This window comes from Belonocnema kinseyi, chromosome 9 (genome assembly GCF_010883055.1).
Source record: "Belonocnema kinseyi isolate 2016_QV_RU_SX_M_011 chromosome 9, B_treatae_v1, whole genome shotgun sequence".
In the NCBI taxonomy this organism is placed as follows: Eukaryota; Metazoa; Arthropoda; class Insecta; order Hymenoptera; family Cynipidae; genus Belonocnema; species Belonocnema kinseyi.
Window position 1 is genome coordinate 85977009 of NC_046665.1, and position 16944 is coordinate 85993952.

Sequence of the window (16944 nt, forward strand, 5' to 3'; positions counted from 1 at the left end):
CCATTCTTAAACACTTGTCCATAAATAATATAAATAACCATGAAGACATAACGCATCCTTGTCTAACTCCTTGAACAATATCGAAACAGTCACTCAGTTTCCAATCTTGTCAAATATTAATTAGAACCTTTTATAAACCGAATAAAAGATTTTTTGATTTCAATTGTAAAATTTTTTATCTATTAATTTCAGGGCAAAAGAATTCACATGAATGGGAAAAATTGAAAAAATATAATTGATTCAGTAAAATTGGAGTGAATTTAGAGGATATTAAGGCTAATGAGTAAAATTCGATAAAATTTATAAGAATTCAAAGTAGATTAAAAAAATTAAAGTGAATTAAAAGACATGCTTGCGAATTGAAAATAATGAAAAAATATGAAAAAAAATCCTTAAATTCAGTAAGTTTGAAATGAGTTTAGGGAAATTAAAGAGACCTATAAAGGAATTTCATTAAATGCCAAAGAATTTAATCTTAGTTTGAAAGACATCAGAATGAATTAAACCACAAATTAAAAAAAACTAGTCCATCGTATTGAGTGAATTCAGAAGAATTCAAGTGAATTAAAAAGAATCAAGAAATTCCAAAGAATACAAAAACTTTTTAAAGAATTCAAAATAAATTATTGAGCATTCAGGTAGCTTTGAACCTTTAAAATTCCCTTTCAATTATTATTGAAATCTATTTTTAAAATTTTCGAATCTTTAAGTTCCCTTAAATATTTGAAAAAGAAAATAAATGATAAATAAATAAAAAATAGCACACTTCTTTTGATTTTTTGGAAATAAGAAAAAAAATGTTCTCAAAAACCCTATTTTTCCTAAAATTTTTAGAGATAACAGGTACTGGTATAATCTACTTACTATCAATTTCCAATCTGGCATTTTTTTGTCAATAAAATCAAAACATCTTGACCATTTTTCATTTTTTCTTGGGAATTTTTTAAATAGTGCAAAAATCTAGTTAAGCTAAAATATAAAAAGCTATAATATCTCAAAAAAAAAATTGGAAAAAATTGTATTGATTTTAATGTGAAAATGCCAAAAAACTCGTTTTGGCATACAAATTTTAAGATATTCATAAAAAATGCAGAAATTTTGATATGTTAATTACGAAAAATTTCCCTTATTTTTGACGTAAAAAACTTATTCACCCGCAGACCTGCATCATTTGAAATAGATTCATTCTATAGTGAATTTATCTTATAAATTAAAACAATGATGTAACTTTGTTGACCAGGGTATTAATTAATTTTTTGTAATCAAGCAGTAAATAGTCTTGATTACTGTTATATTATTTATTGGCGAAGCGAGAAAAAAATCTGTGTCAGCCAGGATTTGAACCCGGAGAGCCAGTGTACATTATGGAACTTTTTTAAATGAAAAATTCAGTCTGAGGAATTTTCACCGAATCAGAAAATAAATTGAAACAATGACGTTATTTTGTTGAACAGGGCATTAATTAATGTTTCGCTGTTAAAAATCAAATAATGTCGATTACTCCTCCTTCAACCGCATACCTATAAGAGCCAACCACCCTAAACCCCAAAACCTGATAAGTTTTGCGATAACGTTTTCCCTCCTCTTCTCGAATCACTCTGAAAGCAGTTAAAGCTCACCTCAAATGTCGAGCTCCATAAAGCACCCTCGCAGGCAATTCCCTGAGATCTCGATTTCCGTCCATCGAGATGCGTTCCAGATTAACGTTATCTACAAACGCCCTAGGATGAACGTCGACGATCGTACAGTCGTCCAGCTCCAAATTTTTAAGCTCAAACAAGTTTTGGAAGGCCACGCTGTTCAACGACCTCAGCGGGTTTTTGCTGACGATCAAGGTAATCAGTACATTTAACCTGGACAATGCAGGCGTAGGCACCAAGGTCAGATTATTCCCTGACAAATCCAGGGTCTTCAAATTTGGTACTTGGTCGAAGGCATCATCCGCGATCCTCCGAACAACATTGTTTGCCAAACTGAGGAACTTCAAATCACTCAAAGAAGGCAGGGATTCGCTCTCCAGCTCTTGAATGAGATTATCAGACAAATCGAGAACATTAAGACTCAATTTTGCTAAGGCTAGATTGCTGCTGGGCACATCTAAAAGATTATTATTGCTCAGGATAAGGGTGTGTATCCTGTAGAGATTCCTCAGCAAACCATCTGACAAACTCGTCATGGAGTTCCCACTGAGGTTGAGGTATTCCAGTTCGCTCGTGTCATGAAAGGCCTGTTCCTCCATCTCGGTGATGTTGTTGCCTGATAGGTCAAGCTCCCTGAGCAATTTGAGACCACGAAGAGCATTCTTCGTAATGTTTCTAATCAAATTGTTGCTCAGATTGAGCGAGATGAGACTTCCTTGGAATTCGAAGTTGTCTGATCCCAAGGTGTGGATGAGGTTAGACCCAAGATTCAAGGTCTTCATACTTGGGTAAAAGTCGAAGGTATGGTGGACACTGACTACCCGGTTTCCTGAGAGATCCAGGTGTAGGATTTCTGGATTTAATTGAATGGGCACAACGTCTAGGCTTCCAGAAGAGCAACTTGCGATCAATGCTGTGTCGTTGCAACGACATCTTGCTGGACAAATTCCACTTGCTAAAGTTGGTAAACTTGCGAGTATCGCACTCGCCATCGCTATCGCAACCGGCAGCGCCGTCGACGAGGGTCCTCGTGATGCCATTCCATATGAACTCCTCGACTGGGACTGCCCTGAAACATAAATTATTTTATTTTTGATTAGATTGTCTTGTTAATGAGGCACTTTTTATTGTGGACATGAGTGGCAGAAAGAATCCCACCGCTGTCACCAAAGGCTTTTTATGTATAATAGAGGATAGATGTATGCAACACTCCCACCGCTGCCACCAACGGCTTTTTATGTATAACTGCAGGATGAGTATATACAGAATTTTCACAGTTTAAAATGCTCTCAAAACAGAGAAAGGAGGTTGATTTTTTGTACCAAACTAGGGTATCAATAGAGGAGTAAATTCATTTATAATAAATGTAAGAAAAAGAGATGAATTCTATTTCAGAAATAAATTAGGAAACTTTTGAATTAAAAAGAATTATTCCACACTTTTTCTGGTATCAAAGGAAACCGTATATGAGCTACGATCTACTTCTATTCTGTAAATCTTCCGCAGCCCTAATATAATGAAAGTTAGAATGATTTCCTGATGAAGATCTAAGCCCATGACTTTGCTGTACTGAAATTGAAGGGTTCAACATCAGGCATGAGTAGCGAGATTTTATCAGCCTCGGGATAATTAAGGTTGAAGTTTCCAGTCTAATTACAATTTAACACTACGAGTTTCATTCCTCATGTCTTAATCTGAAGCCTTGTTTTGAACATTTGAAGATTAATTGAAAAACCGAAAAATATATCCATAAGAAAAAAATGAATTCAATTAATACATGTTGTAAGCTGTCTTCTATAATAACTGATGGAATTTTATTTGAAAAATTGACGTTTTTATTGCTTTTGGACAATCCATTTTATAAGCTCAAGAAAAAAGTTCAAGGAACTTGAGTTTCAAAAATCGCTGAAATTTCCCTGATTTATCCTTGAACAATTTATTTTTTTATTTCAACCTACAAAGATAAAAGTTCAATCAAGTGTTCAAATATTTAAAAAAATCAATTTGAAAAAAATAGATGAATTTTAAACAAAATAATGAATTTTTTTAGAAGACAGTTGAATTTTTAACCTGCAGAGATGAATTTTCAATTGAATGTTTGAGTTTTTAAATAAAAATTATTAAATCTCAAACAAAAAGCGTTGAATTTTTAACTGAATGGTTGAATTTTCTATCGAAAGGATGAATTAAAAAAAAATGAATTTAAAAAAAAAACGGTGGAATTTTCGACTAGAAAAGAAGACTTTGTAACTAAGTAATTAAATGTTCAACCAGGTAGTAGAATTTTTAACTAAAAGAGATGAATTGAAGACGAAAAATGTTAATAGTCGAAATTTCAACCAAAGATAATTAACCTGCAACCTGAAAATACGAATTTAAACAAAAGTAGTTTAAATTTTAACCTACAAAGATTAATTTTCAACCTAATAGTCGAGTTTAAAATGAGAAAAAATATACTTCAACAAGAAACAGTAGCAATTTTGACTAAAAAGTATAATTAAAAACAAACAATCTATAACTAACCAGTTGCATTTACAACCAAAAGAGATAAATCGTATAACCAAAAAACGTGAATTCTCAACTAAAAAATTAATTTTCAAAGAAGTCAAATTTTCAATCAAGCAAATAAATTTTGAACTAAAGTGGCAAATTTGTATGTAAAACACTTGAATTTTCAACAAAAAGTTGGTTTTTTAACCAAACAATGGCATTTTTACCTAAAAAAAAAACATTTTCAACCAATAATATGAGCAATCTAGCAAAAAAGACGAGTTTTCAACTAAGAAAGATCAATTTTCAACAAAAAATAGAAAAGTTACATTTTTAATTTAAAAAATTAGTTTTAAACAAAACAAAGCCAAGGTTTTGAACGAAGACTGTACCCAAGTAGTTGAGTTTTCAATTAGAAAAGATAAATTTTTAACCAAAAGTTGAAAAACTACATTTAAAAAAAATGGAAAAGTTACATTTTGAATTTTAAAAATTGCTTTTAAACAAAACAAAAACAAAGATACTTTTAAACAAAAAAGATGTTGAACAAATTAATTCAACTTTTACCCAATTAGTTGAATTTCCAATTAGAAAAAATAAATTTTTAATAATAAGAAAAAAACAATTATAACCAAAAAGATAAATTTTCAACTACAATGATGAATCTTCAACATTTAAATTATTTTCAAACAATGTGTTTCGACCGTGAAGCTAGTAGTCAAATTTTGAACAAAAAATATGGATTTTCAACGAATAACGTTATTTAACTTAGAAATATTTTTAGTTTGAATAAAAATTGCCGAATTCAACCAAAAAAGACAATTTTTCAATAAAATATTTGAGCCATCAAGCAATATTAAATTTCTCTAAAAACAGATGAATTTTAAAACTAAAAAGACGAATTTTGAACAACAACAAAATAGTTGATTTTTCTACCAAGAAAGATTTTCGTTGAATTTTCAGTCAATAAACATATATTTATCCAAAAAGGATGACTAAGCAAATTTTGAAATTTTCAACCAAAAATAATAAAATCTTTAACTAACACTACAATCTTCAGAAGGAAGCAACTGCAAGAAAAGACTTTATTTTAAATATTGCTTAAACTGTATTCCCTAATTTTTCAATTTTCCTAACCACTGATTTTTAAAGACCAGAATCTTAATTTTGTAAAAATTTTAACATAGGATCCTTTATAAATGAAACAAAACAATTGAAAATTTATTATCTTTGACAGTTATTTAAAGCGCCCCTTATAGAAATTTCCTGCCTTTGGCAAGATTTTTTTTTAAATTCCTGATTTTTCCCTGATTTTCTCTGACCATTAAGAGTTTCTGACTTTTCCCTGATTTCCAGGTTTTCCCTGACCTATTGCCACCCCGAAAAATACTTTATCTTACTTTGACTCTATTTTATAAAATTTATGAGCCTAATCCAACTATTGTTGAGATCCAAGTGAGAAATATAGCCTCAACATAAATAAATATACGACTTCTCCTTCGTTTTACGTGAATAGAATCTGTTTCCGGGATTTGATAGCTTAATCCGAGTATCATAGAGGCAATCGCCTAAACATCCTTTGTCCTTTAAGGGTTTCCTGACTCGAGGGGGTGCGAACAGGGAAGATGTAATAGACCCTGGAGACGTGTTCCAGATCATGTGCTCCATACACACCTATACGTGACGGAAACTAAATGTCAGAAGGTATTTCATTTCTATGCGAAATTTCGAATACATCCGCCAATAATTATCGGCCCTGAGTCTAGCGACAAAATGGTGCGAAAACGATAATATTATATTTAAAACACATGCAAATAGGGTTATAACATTTTTAAACTTAGGGACTGGAATATTTAAAATATTCTAAAAATACAATATCAATGTTAATATTAACGTTTATACAATGTAATATTAATAAATATTATTATTGTCTTGTTGTTTCAATTGTACGCCCAACTACCACCTTTATGCGAGAAATTTATTTTGCGATCTAGAATAATTTCCAAAATTAAGTAGTTAGTAGTCGCCGGGTAAAGATTCTAGATATAACGTCAGTCCCACCATACGCGAGCTAATCAGAAGTACTGGTATTTGCCTGAATATTTGGTCAGTGGAATGGAAAACTGCAGAAAACCGCATCCGAAGCTCAGCACAACATTTGGACTCTTACAGTGTCAAGATTCACCGCGAAGCTAATACCCTCGGTTAAATAAAAATTTAAAATATGGATATTTGATGTTGAATATGGATATTTGATATTTGAATGTTTATTAAAAATATTATTCTTTAGTATATAAATGATCGAAATTTCTATTTATTTATTGTAGACTTCAGGTTTCCCCTTTTCCCCTCTTTTAAACTTTTTTGCTTTGTACTAAGTTTCCTATTGTATTTTTGGTTGAGTAATAAGTATTGTAATGAGTATCACTATTTTTTTGCAATATCGGCGATTTCCTTTTTTTAAAGAATTCCCTTTTTTTACTGTAAATTTAACTATTCCAGTTAAAGATTCATCCAATAAGTTCAGTTTATATTTTGGTTCAAAAAGTAACTATTTTGTTGAAAATTCGTTTTTCAAAATTAATATTTTACTATTCCAGTTAAAGATTCGTCATATAAATTAAAAATGATCTCTTTTTATAGAAATGTAACTATTTTGTTGAAAATTTTTTTTTCTATAGAAAATTATTTATCTTGGTAAAAAATCCACCTATTTGTTTGAAAGTGTGTTTTGTTTCCCTGAAAATTAATTTTTTACTAAAAATGTAATTATCCCAGATAAAGATACATCTTATAAGTTTAAAATTCATCTTTATGGTAGACAATGTAACTGTTTTGTTGAAAACTTGTTTTTTGTATTAAATCGATCTATTTTGTTGAAAATTCGTTTTTTGTTGTTGCTAAAAATCAATTTTTTAAAACTGAAAGTTCAACTATTCTAGTTGAAGATTCATCATAAAGGTTGACATTTTTTCTTTTGTTTAAAAATGTAACTATTTTGTTAAAAAATCATCTACTTGATTTAAAATTCATCTTCTTGATTGAAAATTTATCTTTGTGGTTGAAAAATCAATTATCTGGTTAAAAATTCATGCATTTTCTGAAAATGCAATATTTTCATCGACTCACATCCTTTATGCAAATATACCTTCCAGCGATTATTCTTTATAAATTAATGTGTGCTGAAATACTGCAGAGCCCAAAGAGTGCTTTCAATTTCACTGCATTGCTTTCCGCAGATTTATTTTTACGCTGATGAATTGATTCCGCAAAATAGAGATTTTTGATGTTTTGAAATTGAGAAAGATTATTCCATTTTTTTTTAAATATGATGAAAGGTTTTGCATTTAACGTGGATTTTAGTATATTTTTACATTCTCATTCCTGAGAATGTAATGTAATCGTCCAAATTTTCAATCTGTGAGTTTTAACGGATCTTTACGTTTCGGCACTCACAGAATCCGAACACCATAAAATTTCATCGGTGTCTGCCTGTATGTCTATATGTCTGTTTGTTTGTATGTTTTTATGTATGGTTACCTGAGTGTTGTAGCCACGCTAACTTTTGAAGGATTTGTCCAATCGAGTCCGCATTTAATACACTTCTGAAGGTTCCCAAAATAAAGGCTAAGTTCGTTAATCAGATATTTAGAACCAAAATAAAAAAATTGAGAGCATTTTCGAAATTTCAAAAAATTTTTTTTGTTTGAAATTTTATAAATTGTTGTCAAAGTTTCTTATAGATGGGTAAAAGACTTTCAAATTATCAAAATAAAAATTTTTATTTTGATGAAAATTAGAAAAGTTATATACTTTTAAAAATTTGAAAATTTTCAAAAAATAGAAAAAATTACTTTTTTTTATAGATCAAAAAATTTTTACTAGATACCAAATATATTTTTAAACTATTTTAGCCGAATTTTTCGATAAGCCCACATTTTTAAAAATTAGAGCCTGTTATATCTAACAGTAGAGCGCGAAGCGGGATTATGACAATGAGAATGTAATCTTTAAGGCCGTAGGTGCTTTGAGAACCTTCTTTAATGTCTTTAATTGTAGTTTATGAGGGGTTTGAATTACAGTATATATATATATACTTAAAAAAAGGAAAAGGATTAAACAACCACAACAGGGTCCTATTAGGATCAGGAAAAATAAAATGTGAACATTATTTTGCACAATCTGAATAAGCAGTGCCAAACCAAGGTACACTCAAAAAGAAATTGTGATAGGAATTTGATATAATAGTTTTTTACATACAATGTAGAAAAATTCGCATTGTGGCCTGTGCACAAATGTGGAGGGTAATGCAAAGACCGAGCGCGGAGCGCGAGGTAAATACATTATCGAGCGCGGATACATTATCGAGCGCGGAGCAAACAAAATTGTTAAAATTTAAACCCTAAGATGTTTCTAATCCTGTGAAATCCCTTCAAATTTTCAAAATATATTAAAATTATCATTTAGTTCTTGAAAATAACCTAAAATATTTAAATACTTTGAAATCTTTTGAAATCGCTCAAAGATTCTTAAAGATCCTGCAGAAATATTTCAAAAGTATTCAAGAAAATTCCGAAAAATGTATAGATCACTATAGTGACTTTATCTTTAAAAAGTGACGCAAAGTGACTGCGTAGCACTTATTATTCTCGTAAATTACTTGGAGTGCTTCTTACAGAAATATTCTGACATTTGCAATTTTTTTATAATCTCTGACTTTTTCCTGATTTCCAGGTTTTCCATGACGTGGCCACCTTAAAAAGGTCAATATTATTACTCTTTAATTACTTTCTGGCTGAGAAATTATTTTAGAGAATTTAGAAAACACCAAGCTAATTTTATAATTACATCAGTCTGGTCTCTTTTTTTTTGCTTCTAATAATACCGCGAGAAAATAATCAAGCTGTCGTGTATGTCTGCTTCGATAATAATCTATTCGTATTTTCGTTTACGGCCTTTTTAATTAACCACATAGACTTAGAACGGATGACACATGCATCGAAATTAAAGTTAAATTTAATTAATTCACGTTAAAAGCAGCCTTTTATCATAATTGATGGCACTAAATAATTCGTGACTTTATTGCTTTCCTATAAACCGTTTTATAAGCTTTACTTTGCAAAAAAATCTAGAAAACATTTAAACTTTCGACCAAAAATATCACTTTTCAAAAATACTTCAGTTTTTAACAAAATAATTTACTTTTGTAGTTAAATTTTTAACCAAAGATTTGAATTTAGTACCTTCAAAGATGAATTTTCAACCAGCTAGTCAGGGTTTCAAACAAACAAAAAATTAAACTTTCAATCTAAAAAGTAAAATATTTTAGTTGAATTTTAAAGCAAACGAGAAGAATTTTCAACAAAATAGTTGAATTTTCAAACAGATTGACAAATTTTTTAATAAAAAAGATTAGACTTTAACCAAAAACAGTATCTATTTTCAATCAAACAAATAAAATTTCAAGCCAAAAAGATGGATTTTTTAGAAGACCGTTGAATTTGGATCCAGAAAAGTTATATTTTCAACAACAACAACAAAAACACGAAATGTCAACAAAACAGTTCAATTTTCCATTGAGGATTTTAATTTTCAACAAAAAATATAATAGTTTATATTTTAAAAAAATAAGATGAAATTGCTGCTTTCAAACTTTGTTCGAAATTCATTTTTGGATAGTAATTCATCATTTAAATTTTAAAAAGTTTTTTTCATAAAAAATTCAACTATTTTATTTTAAATGACTATTTAATTTCAAATTTATTTTTTTAAATGGAAATTGATCTTCTCCATGTTAGGTCTTTTTTGGTTGAAAATTCAAGTATTGTTTTGAAAATTTATTTTTTTCTGTAATAAAATTATGCTGAGGGGTTGAAAATGGATGTTTTTGGTGGAAACTTTATATCTTTGCTTGAAGATTTAACTATTACGTCGAAAACTCCTTTAAAAATTGAAATATCTGCTTACAAATTCATGTATGTTATCAAAAATTAATCCTTATATGTAGAAAGTTAGTCTTCTTGGTTTTAAAGTTTATTTTTAAAATTTATTTTTTAATTGGAAATTAGACTGTACTATTTTTGTCCCATTTACATTTTTTGGTAGAATTTTAATTTTATTGTCTGAAGATTCATCTGTTTCATTAAAAACTTATTTTATTTAGTTGAAAATTAATTTTTTTACCAAAAATTTACCTATTCTATTTTATGTTGAAATTTTATCTGTTTAATGTGAAAATTCAACTATTTTGTTGAAAAAATGTCTTTTTATTATATAAGTAGTCTCATTAGTAGAAACTTCATCTTCTTGGATAAAAATGCATTTTCTGGTTTCAAATTGTACCTATTATGTTAAAAATTCTTTTTTAAAAAATAAAAATGTATTTTTCTAACTACAAAATTAAGTATATTATTTTTAGTTGAAAAATGTATCTTCTTCAATTGAAAGTTAAACTATTTGAGAAATAATATTTGTTTAATTAACTATTTTGTTGAAATTTGCTTTTATTAGTTATAAATTATTTTTTTTAGCTGAGCATGTAACTATTCCATTTTTGCTTAAAAAATTATCTTCTTTAGTTAAAAGTTTTTGGTTTGAAATTTCTTCTTTTAAGTTGAAAATAACATTTTTTTAATAAACAATTTAATTCTTCCATTTTTGGGTTAAAGTTAATCTGTTTGAGCTAAAAACTCAACTATTTGATGTCTTACGTAATTTGTGGATTACCCCGTATAGAATTTTGTATGACTATTATCACTGAGAGTGTTTAAAACTATTTTATTTAAAAACAAAAATTTGTTTTGCATTAACATCATTGATCGCCTAGGACGTAGGTGTAACGTTGTTTGAGCTTTTGTAGTAATCTTGAAATATTGAGCCAAAAAGTGGGCAGTGTTAGGGGTTTCACAATGGGACTGAATTCACACCAGGTTGAACTTTCAAGTATGGAAGTGATTTTTTCATACTTATGAATACTTATTAATACTTATTGTTATCTAACTTATACAAGTGTATGAAGGGACATTGCAATAAATAATAAATTAATAAATTTGATCAACTTGTATTATTAATAAGCTTCTACAACAGATGTCGGAGGGACGCAATTTCAGAAACATGGTGCGGTGTTACAGACCGCACGGTCACACTTGAGGGTTCACTCCCGGGACTCATCTGTTCACAACATAGGACTTATGAACTCAGTTCGCCTGTACCGACAGACGCCCTGGTTTTATTGCTTTTCTAGAATACGCTTTATAAGCTTTACTTTAAAAAAAATGTACACAAAGGCTAACGTCTACTTCATTTGACGATCAGCAAATTTCCGGAAGGATTTTGCCCCGAAATACTTCCGCAAACGAATATCCTGAAAGCTCTTGACAGACAGAAGCCCCGTTAGCGCACTTTCATCGCGGCAATGTAAAGAAACGACTTTATTGACGTGGACGATATAGAAGAGAAGAGTCAGGTCACAAGTATAAGGGTAAAGCCAAAAGCCCTTCTATGGGTATTTCGAGTAGCGTTCAAGTACAATGAGGTGTGTTAAGCCGAGGCGAGGGTTCGTGGTTCAGAAATGGAAATGCGTGTTATTTTCCGTGTGTATGTGTGTGTATACTTTTTATGTGTGTGTATATAAGTTACAATGTGTAGTAGTCTTACAGTACATATATATATATATATATATATATAATATGGGTTGAAGCATGTTGCCGTCGACAAGCTGGTGCTCGTATAGGGCTCGTCAAAAGTTAAACTAGTTTCCCATGCAGTTCCAACACCCAATGAAACTCCGAGGGATAAATGCATAACTGCTGAAGTACCAAAACGGATGCTCTGTAAAACTCTGTCCTCGCACTGACTAAGTACCTTCTCAGGCCTGCCAATGTGTTTCCGAATAGCTTCCTTTTATCCTCCAATGGTCTTCCATTCCTCTAATGAGAGCCTAATTAAAAGCAGATTCAGAAAATAATTTCTATTTTTTACTTTTAAAATTCCATGACTTTCCCCTGATTATTCATATCACAGAAAAAAGTGGGATTAAGAAACATTGCATGTAATTAGTGAAGCAGCCTGTTAAGTTACCCTTCTGACTGTTACCCAACAACCTGCGGGGTAACTGAGTCTAGGGTACACTCACCTTGGCAACTCGAAGATTTCTCCGGAGTATTCCGCTAGAGATCTTAAAGTTGCCACGGTGAGTTTACCACAGACTCAGTTACCCTGTTGACTGTTCGGCGGTTTCACCGATTTCCTGCAGCGTTTCTTGCTTTAACTTTTTTTTTGAGATGCCAATACTAGAATTTTTATCTTGCAATATTTTTGATATGATATCTTTTATAAATGAAAAAAATGATTTTTAATTGAAATTTCAAATTTATTTTCTTTTAACCAAAAAAGATTACTTTTCTATCACAAAAGATGAATTTTTAATCCAGAAGAATGAATTTTCGACCAGAAAGAATAAATAATTTGAAAAACTGTTCAATTTTCGAATAATGAATGGAATTTTCAACAAAATATTTCAGTTTTCAAAAAAATAATTGATATTCTAACATAATAGTTGAATTTTTGACCAAATGGTAGGACTTTCAAACAACAAAGGGTAAACATTGATAAAAATATTGCATTTTCGACCATATAATAGAATTTTTTTAGAAGACAGTTAAATTTCCAAAAACAAAACATAAATATTCAATCCAAATGGACCGATTTTCTGTCCAAATTGGCAAAAGTTAAAAGAAAAACAGTACAATTTTAGACCAACTAAAATGAGTTTCTAATCAAATTCTTGACTTTTCACAAAATAATTGCATGTTCAACAAAGTAACTTAATTTGTAACCAAATACCTAAATTTCCAACCTATAAAGATAAATTATCAACCAAAGAGTCGAATTTCCAACGAGAGAAAAAAAATGAACTTCAACTAAAGACAGTTTCAGCTAAACAAAATACATCTTCAGCGAACAAAACAAGAATTTTCAACAAAATATTTCAATTATTAATCAAAGATATAAAGTTTCAACTAAAATTATGATTTTCAAAAAAATAATTAACAATGATTAAAAATAGCTTTTAACCAAATAATAAAATTTCCAATAAAAAAAATATAAATTCTCAAAATAGTGTAATATAGTTGATATTCTAGCTAAAGAAGATTTCAATTTTATTTCAAAAATAGTTTAATTCGACAAAACAAGATGAATTTAATTCAATTCAATTTGAAGAGAGTAATTTCCAAAAAACAGTTGAATTTTTAACTCAGTGAATTTTGAGAAGATGAAGAGGAGGACTCAGTTTTCAGTTTAAAAAAATTAATTTTTAACCCAAAAAATTAGTTATCGACAAAATAGTTCATTTTTCAGTAAAATACATGAATCCTCAGCTAGTAAAATTAATTTTGAACAGGGTAGTTAAACTTTCAAACAAGTATTTTATTTTTAAATTAAAAATATTTATTTTCTATTAACAAAATATAAATTTTCAATGCAAAATTTAATAGTGGAATTTTCATCTAAAAACAATCAATTTGAAACAAAAAATCGACTTTTAAACAAAATAGTAAAACAGATCAATCTTTAATAAAATGTATTTTTAACAAAGTAGTTAAACTCTCAAACAAGCAGTTGAATTTGTCAACCAAAAGAGATAAATTTTCAATCAAAAAGATTAGATTTCTATCAAGAAAATAGAATTTTTAACTAACAAAGACCATTTTCAAACAAAAAAAAATTAAATTTGTAACAAAGAGATGAAACTGCAACCAAAAAAATAAAATGTTTAGAAAATAGTTCAAGTTTTACCCAAGTAGTTGAATTTCAAATTAAAAACGAGAATTTGCATCCTAAATAGAATAGTTAAATTTCAGTTTAATAAATTGAGTTTTGATTATGAATATTGAACTAAAATAGTTAAATTTTTTACAAAGTGGCTTAACCTTGATCCAAGTAGTCGAATTTTCAACCAAAAAATATTAATAATACAAATTTTTAACTAAAAATATAATAGATTTTATGCTTTCACGATGATTCATTTTGATAAAAAGAGATATTTCGGGTTTCACTCGTGTAAAAAAAACTACGAACTGTTTGCCGACGTTTCGTGAACATCGCAGTTCACATCTTCAGGGCTGACCTGAAACTGAGGTATCAGGTCATGATGTTCTTAGGTATACTTTCTACGATGCCTGTGATTGGCCAGAGCGCCCCACCGTGGGGACTCGTTGAACTTGATTGGCCAATCAAGTTCAACCAGTACCTCAGTTTCAGGTCAGCCCTGAAGATGTGAACTGCAATGTTCACGAAACGCCGGCAAACAATTCGTAGTTTTTTACACGAGTGAAACCCGAAATATCTCTTTTTATAAAAATATAATCTTCAGGAGAAAACAACTGCAAAAAGAATAAATGGAAGAAGAATTAAACAATCTCAAATAAAAATTTAGAAACTTTAAGCTTGATATCTTTAACAGTTATTTTAAGTACCTCTTACAGAAATTCCCTCACTTTGTTAAGATTTTTTTCCCAATTTCCTGACTTTCCCTGAAAAATAAAATTCTCTGACATTTCTCTGATTTTAAGGTTTCCCCTCGCCTAAGCCCTACGCCTACGGCAACCCTGTTTTTTTTTTCAAATCGACACTCCCTAAAAATACTCGACTAACGATATCTGTCAACAGTCATCAATTTAAGACGACGATCATGCCACTTAAGATTAGTGAGGGGGTTTTCTTAATGATATGACTTTGATATAAAACTGCATGCAGCAGGAAATGATGTATAATTTTACGTACAAGATTTTAAATCGTACATTAAGAATGTTATGCTAATATTGAGGTGAGGTCCTGAGTCCTATTGTTGTTTTAAAAGGACAGCTTAATATTATAGCCTTCTGGCTGAGTCACGTGTCGATTATTTGTCCTCTCCTGATGATGTTTAACCTGGTCCCACCCTGAATAAATCCTCACATGATGATATCGTTATAATTTATCAGCGACCAAAATCTACTTTTCTTCTAACATTATTCAGCAGGGTGGTGGCTTGGCTGGAAAATCACCGGGAATTTATTTCTGATCGCAGTAAAGTTCAAATTTTCATTATTTTATAACTTTTCGTCAATTTATAAAACTGATCTCTACCTTATCTACAATCGCAGATTTTTCACATTATCTCATTTTACTCTCATTTATTGAATTTTAATTAATTTATTTATTTAGAAATTGAATTATTTATTTGATAATATATGTGCTTTGTGAAAATTCGCCTTTTTACTTTGAAAATTAATATTTATGGTTGAAAATTCATTTTTATGGTATAAAATTCAACTATTCCAGTTCAAGATTCATCATTTTACTGAAAAATTGATTTGTTTAAATAAAAAATGATCGTTTTTTGTTAAAAAATAAAAAGTTTAAATAGAAATTTGTCTTTCTTAATTGAAAATTCAAATATTCTTTGAAAATTTACATATTTTGTTAAAAATCGATTTTTTTTGTTTATTTTATTTTTTTTCAAGTTAATCTTCTTTTCGGTTAACAATACAAGTAATCAAGTATTACAGTTAAGTATTCACCATTTTAGTGAAAATTTTTTTTTTAGGTTGAAAATAAAATTACTTGGTTAGAAGTTAAATTCTTTGTTTGAAAATTAATTTTATTGCTTGAGAATTCACAGTTTTAATAAAAAATTCATTTACTTGGTTGAAATATAAGATATTTGATTAAAACCCTGTTTTTTCCTTGGATGAAAAGTAGGATTTTTTTTGCCGACAATTTGACTATTTTGTAAACAATTTTGTTCTTTTTTCTTAATTATTCAATACATCGTTAAATTTTTTTAAAATTAAAAATTCATTTTTTTGCAGAAATTAATCTTCTTCGTTGAAAATTCATCATTTTTGTTCAAAATTGTTGCAAGTTAGAGTTCTTCACAATTTTGAAGATTCCTTTTCCAAATTTTAGAAAAAAGAAAATACTATAAGTAGTTTTTTCAATAGTTCTTTTGTTGAAAATTAATTTTTTGCTTAAAGATTCATCACTTTAATTAAACATTCATCTTCTTTTGAAAATCTAACTTCTTTGTTGAAAATAATTTTTTCAATTAATAGCTTAACTTTTCCAGTAGAAAATTCAACTATTTTTCTGAAAATACGATTTTTTTGGTTGAGAAATAGATTTTTAACAAAAAATTGAACTATTCTATTTTGGATTGAAATTTTATTTTATTATTTTAATGAAAATTTAACTATTTGGTTGAAAATTGATATCTTTTATATAAAAATTAAACTATTTTTTTTTAATTCATACAATTTGTGGAAAATTCGTCTTTTTCGTAGAAAATTAATCTTATTGGTTTCAAATTCATCTTTTTTGTAGGTATAAAATCCAACCATTTTTTCTAGTTGAAAATTTCATCATTTTATTTGAAAATTCATCAGTTTAGTTGAAAGTTAATTTTTTGAACTCAGTTCAAGTATTCCAGACAAATATTCATCATTTTAGCTGAAAATTTATCTTTTACGTTCGAAATTAATTTACTTGGTTGAAAAATAAACTATTTTGTTGAAATAAAATTTCGTAAAAATCATTATTTTTCTTGCTGAAAGTTCAACTATTTCAGATGAAGATTCATCATTTTAGATGAAAATTCATCAGTTAAGATGGAAATAATTTTTTTTCACTAGATATGTAACTATTCTATTATCTGTTGAAAATTGATTTTTTTTCTATTTCATAATTGAACTACTTGGTAGAAAATTTGCCTCCTTTGATATAAAATTTAATTATTTCTTTAAAATTCATGTATTTTGTGGAAAAATTGTAT

At 28.8% G+C, this 16944-nt stretch overlaps 1 protein-coding gene across 1 annotated transcript in view; it reads right to left on the reverse strand.

Annotated features, from left to right (window-relative positions):
• The window catches only part of LOC117179528 (chondroadherin-like), a 117032-nt gene that overhangs the window by 6948 nt on the left and 93140 nt on the right, over positions 1–16944 (reverse strand). The window contains exon 2 of the mRNA XM_033371416.1: positions 1620–2709. Within this exon, the coding sequence (XP_033227307.1) occupies positions 1620–2680 (1061 nt within the window). The 5' untranslated portion in view covers positions 2681–2709. The remainder of the gene's footprint in view (positions 1–1619; positions 2710–16944) is intronic.